This window comes from Pseudorasbora parva, chromosome 1, assembly GCF_024679245.1.
Source record: "Pseudorasbora parva isolate DD20220531a chromosome 1, ASM2467924v1, whole genome shotgun sequence".
In the NCBI taxonomy this organism is placed as follows: domain Eukaryota; kingdom Metazoa; phylum Chordata; class Actinopteri; order Cypriniformes; family Gobionidae; genus Pseudorasbora; species Pseudorasbora parva.
Genome location: NC_090172.1, coordinates 28,266,523 through 28,275,696, shown reverse-complemented (window position 1 = coordinate 28,275,696; position 9,174 = coordinate 28,266,523). Strand labels below are relative to the sequence as shown.

The 9,174-nt window shown below is 35.4% G+C and overlaps 1 protein-coding gene across 2 annotated transcripts; it reads left to right on the top strand.

Moving 5' to 3' along the window:
- Positions 1-697: 697 nt before the first annotated feature.
- On the top strand, positions 698-8,488 carry crabp1b (cellular retinoic acid binding protein 1b). 2 transcript variants are annotated; one of them, XM_067437494.1, is made up of 4 exons: positions 698-960; positions 2,582-2,760; positions 4,478-4,591; positions 8,052-8,488. In XM_067437494.1, the coding sequence occupies exons 1-4, from the start codon at positions 891-893 to the stop codon at positions 8,100-8,102; spliced, it is 414 nt and encodes a 137-aa protein (XP_067293595.1). In that variant the 5' UTR covers positions 698-890; the 3' UTR covers positions 8,103-8,488. The 2 variants fall into 2 exon arrangements, with proteins under 2 accessions (XP_067293595.1, XP_067293596.1); XM_067437495.1 differs by lacking the exon at positions 8,052-8,488 and adding an exon at positions 4,773-4,910.
- Positions 8,489-9,174: the final 686 nt, after the last annotated feature.

The window sequence follows — 9,174 nt, the reverse complement described above, 5'->3', positions numbered from 1 at the left end:
GAGAAATGACAAAGTGCTCTCTGCCCTCTCTCTACATTAATTATCAACCGCTGTCTCAAAGGCACTTTGTCAAATGAGATAAATGAAACAACTTCAGGACAGGAACAAATCAGACTGCCGAGCAGGGCAGGGAGGAGTTCAGCCTGGGGCCCCTCTTTCTCTCCTGGGGCTCCTGTCCTTCTCCTCTTGGGATGCAGGATCCAGGATGAATGGGTCTTCATGGGAAATGTGTCGAGGACTTCAGAGCTGTTTTTAAGTTGTTTAAAAGAGAAAAACATTGACAATCTAATCTATATCCTTGAGTACATACACTCACAGTTTCATCAACCGGATATATTTGCAAAAGATAATATTCAGTGTTGTTTTTTTTTTTGGTAAGTGCACTAGTAGAAAATGAAACCTATTACTTCCATTTATTTTCATTCAAAAGTTGCAGAACTGGCAGAATGATAAAAAGACTTTCTAAGAGTATAAGACTTTATAAGAGGGAACTGACTACTTAAAGTCTTTAGGAGCTTTATATGAGAATAAATGTGACAGCTCGGATAATATTAAAGCAATGAATTCAAGGATGTGAGATGAATGAGAAGCGTTAGAGAATGGCTCCTGTAAGCCGTTACATCCATCTGGGCGGGAGGGAGGGACCACGGACGTACGTCACAGATGCTTGCTATCAGCAGTGGTCTAGAAGGCGTAACAGAGACAGAAAGAAAGAGAGGGTGACACTGTAGAAGAGACAGTGTGAGAAAGAGAAGAAGAAAACGAGGGAGACTGACAGCTTCTTAGATCTGAAAAATAGAAAAGGGTAGGGGATCTGTTTAGATCTATTAGGCTTCTGGTTTACAAAGCAAGTTTTTAAAGTAACACTGATAGAAAAGGAACAGGTCAAGATGCCCAATTTTGCTGGAACCTGGAAGATGAAGAGCAGTGAAAATTTTGAAGAACTCCTGAAAGCACTCGGTAAGTGATCCACTCACTTTATCCTCCACTAAGTGTGTAGTAGGTGATCACTACACTATTTTATTCTGTTGTTTAGGCCGTGTCCAGGATCCTCTCTTCTGCTGCTGTTTCATCTTGAATAGCATATTCATGGATTAACTAGTGTGAAGAGTAAATCACTATTATTTTCGGGCTGTTGGACTGCTTCTTCAGTCTCTTTTGTTTCTTTGGCAGCATGAGTTGCCTGGATTCTTATTCAAATTCCCAAAGCTAGAGAGACAGTGCAGAGATTTAGCAAGGGCACAAAAATGCACCCGCTCACTGGATTTTATTTCAAAATTAAATTAAATGTAAATACGTATATGCTCCCCCTGCAAATATGGTTTGGTCAAATTATTTGTTCAGAAATTCAAAAGTTTGGGGTAAGATTTTTGTTTTATGCTTAGGTTTCTAATGTTCACCACTGCTTTATTTGATCAATAATATGGTTAAAACTAATTTTATTTTTTTTAAAAATCACATTTTAAATAACTTTTTTCAATTTGAATGTTTTAAAATGTATTTCTGTGATGCAAAGCTGAATTTTCAGCATCATTACTCCAGTCTTCAGTCACATGATCCTTCAGAAATCATTTAAATATGCTGATTTGCTGCTTAAGAAACATTTATTTGTATTATCAATGTTGAAAACAGTTGTGCTGCTTAATATTTTTGTTGAAATCACGATATACTGTGATCTTTGATGAATAGAAAGTTCAAAAGAACAGCATTTCAAATTTAGAAATATTTTGTAACATTGTAAATGTCTTTAATGTTACCTTTAATCAGTTTAATACTGAATATTCATTTATTTAAACAAAATCTTGCTGAGCCTAAACTTTCGAAGGGAATTGGAAGAAATTGCATATTAGAATTGGAAGAAATGGCATATCAGAATCGAGAAATGCCATATTTCCCAATCAAAAAATAAAGTAATGGTGAGTGAATCTGATGCCTAACGGATTTAGCCTCTGGATTGTTTCCAAACATAAAGAGACACGTTTTGGAATAGGGGGGAATGAGAATTGAAATATTTATGAAACTGATCAGACAGTTACTCACCCTAATAGTTTACACTACAGTCCTGTGCCAAAAATGTTGGTCCTAGAATTTCAACATTGTCCAAGCAGGCACTACACAAGAGCAAGAGCCATGGCATTCCTTCCAGTCAACACACCGTCATTACAACTCTTATTTTCAACATCTGCTGATAACAATCTACCATGTGGTCACTTCATAACTATTTAGGCAGAACATGCCGCGGCTGTATGAATGCTTGCTTTTCCCCAGTTATGGCTAGGAAAAATGAACATCAGTCACATTGAAAAACATGAAAGCTGGTCCGATATTCCTATCAACTACAGCAGATACAAATAAATGATGTGCATCTTGAGGGAATTAGAGTCAGATATGCAAGTGGATAATTACAGCACAGTCAAGAGCGATGAGTGCTCATGGAGTTATTTGATCATTTTTGTGTATAATAATAATTTTAATTGGAGACTTGCACTCTCAATGATACAGAACTGAAAACATTTACATAAGCAAAGTGACAAATTTAGCATAGCTGATGTGCTATAATAAGATGTTTTGTGTGATGTAGGGGTGAACGCTATGCTGAGGAAGGTGGCCTGTGCAGCCGCCTCTAAACCCCATGTGGAGATTCGTCAGAACGGAGAACAGTTCTACATCAAAACCTCCACTACCGTGAGGACCACAGAAATCAACTTCCAGATAGGACAAGAGTTCAACGAAGAGACCGTAGATGGGCGGAAGTGCAAGGTAATACGCTTAGGGGTTTTCTTTGGATTGTCATTTCTAAAGGAGCATAGAGAGATGACAAATAATACAGACAGCTGCCTAGATTGCCCTAAAAAAGAAAAAGCAGACACTGCTTATTTAAATGTTAAATGAGTCATGATTTTATTTTTAAAGAATGCCACACAAGATTTCCATAGATATGCTGTTCTTTTGAGATTTCTATTCATCTAATAGTCCAAGGTGACATGGTTTCCACACAAAATATTAAGCAGCACAACTGTTTTCAACATTGATAATCATAAATAATCATAAATGTTTCTTGATCAGCAAATCATCATATTAGAATGATCTCTGAAGGATTATGTGATGCTGAAGACAGAAGTTATAATGCTGAAAATTCAGCTTTGATCACAGGAATGAATTACATTTTAAAAAATGTATTTAAATAGAACATACACTGTAAAAAAAAAAAAAGTTGGTTTAACTTAAAAAAGTAAGTAACCTGGTTGCCTTAAAATTTTGAGTTTATTGAAATAAAAAAATTGAGTTGATACAATGAAGGAAATTGGTTTAATAAATAGAAACTCAAAATATTATTGTAACTGAACCACAAAAAAACTGATAAATCATGAAAACAGCACAATTTGGCATGTTTCACTGCGTCATCACAAATAAAAGACACAATTACCCAATATGCTTACAACATCTTTCAATAATATTTGAGTAAATGTTGTCGATTCTCAAAAATGTTCATTGTATTAACTCAAATTTTTAATTTCAATGAACTTAATATTTTGAGGCAACCAGGTAACTTATTTTTAAAATAATTCTTTACAGTATTTGAAATATCATATATACTATATATATGAATGCAGCTTTGGTGAGCATAAGAGATTAGCTGTAAATCAATAAACAGATTATTTCACCCATTATTTAGATCACAGATAGTTTGGTAAATTAGATTATATGACACAAATGCATCAAAGCGACACTGCAAGCTTATCTAGACTACCCTAATGTGACTTCCACCTTTAATCTCCTGGATTTAAATGGATCTATGGGGATTCTGACTCAAACGGTTGCAGTTGCACCATCGCATCCAGCACTGCGTAAGATAAAGTGTGCATACTAAAGAACAGATGAGCACTGATATGACGGGATGTGTTTCGTGAGGGCACTGAGTTTTCATTCTGAGCCTGTCAACCCATCAGAGGCTGCTGAAAGGGAGCCGAGCTGTCATGTGCTTGAAAGCCTTTTTAACAGGGGTAACCTTTATGACTGCTGCCCTTTTACAGGCAAATAAAAGTAACCGCAGGTCTGGCACAAAATAAACATCTGTTTTTGACATAAATTCACACCCAAACATTTTCTAGATATTTGGCAGAGGCTATCATAAAATGAACCTTGTATATTTATAAAATTTCAGTGATTTAATGCAGAGAAATGTATGCAGGGGTTATGTAAAAGGGTAAAATATATAGCTGTGATGGTCATCTCTCCTCAGACTATTACTTATGATTCACTCCCTCAAATCAATGGCTGAGAGCCTTTAGCATTCAGTGGAGATCATAACTCAAATGCAAATGGACAGAAGAATTCCTCTGAGAATAATTTGAACGTTTGTCCTTGGAAAGAACTCTTTTTTTTCACAGAGTAGCCTACTGTACACGTTAGATACAGATGTTCATCTTTAAAAGGCTGTGTTGCAAGACTACCATTAGACTGTAATTGTCCACAGAGCCTGGTGACATGGGAGACAGAGAACAAGATGACCTGCAGGCAAACCCTTGTGGATGGTAACGGCCCTAAGACATTCTGGACACGAGAGCTGAGAGGGAACGAACTCATCCTGGTGAGGACCTTTTCCTTCAACACTACTAAAATCCTTCATTCTGCTCCTGGCATTGTCTATTCTGTGCTGAAGGTCACGTGTTTCAGCCTGCTTTGAGATTACTAACACTTTTCATTTATTTGTTTGGAAATTTTGCAAAAATGCAGCATTGGGTAAACATCTGGCCTTCTCTCTTTTATAGGCCAGATGGACAACAGTAAACTGGCCTTATAACTGAGGAGGTTTTATTACTGGCTTCATTCACTGGCTTTGCTGCCCCTGAGGGACATCAAATGCCTTCCTCTTTCGCTCAAGTATCTGTTGTAAACTTTAAAGCGGGTTTCAGAACGACTTGTGATGGTGAAACACTGATTTTCACCATTCCTCACATGGGTCACTGAAAATATGTGCCATATAAAAAGAGCATTCAATAAAGGTAACTTATGCAGGACACAACCTAGCAGCTAACCTTGTGTGACACAATGCATCTTCTCCAATACTAATACCATTTTAATGATTAAAAAAGTTCAAACATAAAGGTCATGGTATTTATAAGTAGCTTGATATGTGTAGGCCATACCTAAAAGTTCATAAGGGCTCTATATAACACAAATTATAACCCAGGCCTGATTTTGATCTGGCTTACTTTGCTTCATTCAGTAACTTCTTCTGTTTTAGTACACTTTAGTATCCCAATACATTTTTAAAGCATTAGAAGCGCAATGGCAAATCATATTTTTGTAGTGAAAACTACAGTCGAGTATGAAAATGCATGAAAAACTTAAGATCAGGAAAACTTAAGATCAGGAAAACTTAAGATCACAGATCAGGCTTAAGCTAGTCCCAGACTAAAATGCAAGTTTGAGCTGTCTTAACTGAAAGCAGCTTGCACGGACAGATTTTAAAATATGTCAGTGTCATTGTTTTGTCTCATGATGCACACCAGTGTAGGCTAATGTTTTTTTTCTTCCTAAGGCACATTTATAAAAGCTACTTAAATGTCCCAATCGAACTAATCCTGGCTTAATCTAAGACCTGTCTGTGAAACTGGGCCCATGTGTCTTTACTCCCTTAAAATTGTGATTTTAGTATGTTCCACCCACATTAATTGACCTTCATGACTATATGTACATGACAAAATAATTGTAAACTTTTGAACTGACATTCAGTTCACTACAGTAAAATAAAATGTAAAAAAATTATTTTCCTAGTTTTGTGTGCAACCTTGTCAGAACATGAATTTTTTGCATCACAAAAATGCTACATTCTTATAAATTGTTGTTTTTACATAATTTACATAATTTTAGTACTGATTGCATCCAGCAAGATCAAACATTCAACCTTTGATTAAATAATACAAATATAATAATAATAATAATAATAATAATAATAATAATAATAATAATAAAGTGTGTATATATACTGACCCCCCCCCCTAAAAATTAACAGTAAAAAAAAAACTTTACTGTAAAAATTATGGTAGCAACCTTTTAGGTTTTACAGGAAAGCACGTATTTACTGCCTATTTTATAGTTATAATTTTCAGCTTTACTGTAAAATGTAAAGGTTTATATTGTAATAATTACATGTACACTGTAATAATTATCATTACATTCACAGTAATAAAACATTTTATTAACTGAAATAATGTTTATTTACCAATTTATTGAAATACTAATATCTGTTATGTACCCTTGATATTATACTGGCAACCACCAATGACAGCGGTGAAGAGTCACATGAGGAATCAAAGCTCATCACAGCAGCTTTTAGAAGGACAATACTAATATATGGCAGGTGTCATTTACACAAACACTAAACACCATCGTGGTTTAAAAATGCAATAAACATTATTTTAACAACACCAGATGTAACATAAAACCCTAATGTCATAACTGATAACTGATCAGAAAAAGAAAAAAAGGGAAAATACATCATGAAGTGTCATGCAGGGAATTCTAGGAATATCAATTTACATTTTTCACTATAAATTACTTAACAACTTACACTTTTTCACTCCCAAGAACTGTAAATTGTATGGTATTTTACTGTAAAATTAAATAAAATGTAAGGCTAGATCTATTACAGTTATTCACTGTATATAGTACAGAAACTTTCTTTTAACCAATTAACTGGTTTTCACCGTAGCATTTTTTTTTCTCCAGATTTTTACCATTAAAATCAAGGTTTTTTATTCTTACTTTTTAGTTTTTTTTTATATAATAACAAAATTTGGTTTCAAATTAGCAATAGCTTCTACTGAAGCAACAGTTAAATTTGCTGCCATTTTCCTTTTTTTTTTTTTTTGTTAAATGGTTTTATGTTATATTACTTATGTATGTTGCGGTCTATTTTATGCTGAAATATATCACAATTGTTGAAAAAGTTATTCACGAGGCCTTTTCAGGCCCATACTCTAGTGATGGAAAGTTATTGCTAAATAAATGACCTCAACAGGGAAATACGCCGGACCATTAACACAGCACAACTTGCACTCAGTCGTATTTTTGGTCTACTTTATTGCACTCATGGACCTTGACACAGTTGGTGACATTACATGATGCAAGATAAGGCATGTTGAAGTCACATCTGTGTCTTATTAGGCAGAGCAGAAAATGTGATGCATGGCAGCGAAATGGTGATGCAGCTGGCTCACATCACAACTCCTTCAGGCCTTTGAATGCATGATAGTGATGCATGTCTTTCCATTCCAGACCAGCTGTTTTGTCATGAGCTGAATAATCATGCCAAAGTGCAACTTTGACCAACTGCAGCTTATTCTAAAAATGCCTTATTGCGCATGCATATAATGGCACTTGCAATATTGTTGATTGAAATGAATGTTATTCTTATGAACCATGTCTTATTCATTGCAGCTCTCCTCATTAAGAATGGCTTAAAGTTAATCAGTTGTTTAACCCTAATGATTAATGTGTTTTTTTGTGTAAAAATGGACACACATTACCATAAAGCCGGCATCATGGAGCAAAGTTACCCGCAGTGACCCAGAAAATACTTTGCTAATGGGTCTAATTGATCATGTTACATGTAGGAATGCTGCATGGCGGTGTGTAGGGGCCCGACACTCCTCTCTCTAATGTCTCCCACAACACCGCCACACACAGCAGATGGCCTGTACTAACACCATTTTTTAAGAGTGTGTGAGGTGGTCCTGCTCTGGAGTGCAGATGGTGTATAGTGTTGTCAGCTGCTCTAGTTTAAGATCCAGTAAATATGAAAGGACAGCATTGAGATGTCAGAGGCACTTCCTCTTAATTCAAATAAATACATCGGTCAAAACATTTCACCGATGCACAGTTTCAACAAGCTACATGCTAAACTTAAAAGTAAACCACCTTCTGTACCTTCATTTTTAAGGGTGTCTCATGTAATTGACTGCAAATGGATCATGGTAAACAAACTGAACTGTGAATAACACTGAAAGAATGACATTATCTCTCTGTTTGTCTTCATTGCTCAGACCTTTGGGGCCGACGATGTGGTGTGCACACGGATTTATGTACGGGAATGAGCACCGTGGTGAACTGGATGGAGGGATATTCCGGCACTTGCAGCTTTGAAGGAATAACATTTTGTTCATGATTAACTTGCACTAGTGTGTTAGCTGATACTTTCTTATGTTCTGACTTGGATACCATTTTTGTCCATTAATCATTAGATTCATTTTTATAATGTTTCTTATTAATTATAGCCTATATGCACAGTGTCAGTCAGGCCTGGCTCGAGCTCTAAGATTTAAGGCGGGCTACAGGACCCTTGGGGTGGGCCGGACAGTTGGGGAATTGAGTGATCCTGGTGTTAGTTATTATATTCATGGTTATATCTGCCAAACATTATTAGCACAGTTACAATGGCAGCTTGATGCATTAAATAATAAAGACATGTAATTGTAAATGATATGATTGTATTTTTTTTAATCTATTTAACCAATTCTACCGAATGAAAATCGATATCAGTATTAGCTGGAAATAGTTTCTGAAAGAAGTCTTTTATGTTCACCATGGTTGCATTTCATGTAACTGTTGTATTGTAATATATTTTAAAATGACATTTATTCCTATGATCTGTAATCTTTACTCCAGCCTTAAATGTTACACACACATTCTCGGTTTGGCTACATCCATCTCAAAAACTTTGCAGGTTTACATTAAAAAAAAAAAAAAAAAAAAAACAATTTACTACGTTTGTTAAATAATTTTTCTTGTGGGGATGCTGACTGGTATGTACCTACACACACACATTATGGGGACATTCCATACACAACACATTGTTTTATGGGAGCATTCCATAGATGTAATGATTTTTATACTGTACAAACTGTTCTTTTCCCTTACACTAACCCTACCTATCACAAACTTTGCATGCATTTTTAAATTTTAGTGTGATTTAGAAACTGTTTTCAAAATGTACTGGTATTACTATCCTTGTGGGACATTTGGTCCCCATAATTTATGGAATACCAGGTACACACACACACACACACGTAATCACTATAAAGAAGTTTTTCCTAAATAGGAAAGCTCATTAATGTAATTAGAGACATTTGCCAATGCAAACGGCAAGGGCTTTGTAAACGAATCAAA

What these genes read in the sequence shown, in the direction of transcription:
- crabp1b (XM_067437494.1), top strand. Translation starts at nt 891, where the DNA reads ATGCCCAATTTTGCTGGAACCTGGAAGATGAAGAGCAGTGAAAATTTT. An exon ending in AGAACTCCTGAAAGCACTCG is followed by an intron (nt 961 to 2,581) that starts GTAAGTGATCCA and finishes TGTGTGATGTAG; the next exon opens with GGGTGAACGCTATGCTGAGG. An exon ending in TAGATGGGCGGAAGTGCAAG is followed by an intron (nt 2,761 to 4,477) that starts GTAATACGCTTA and finishes AATTGTCCACAG; the next exon opens with AGCCTGGTGACATGGGAGAC.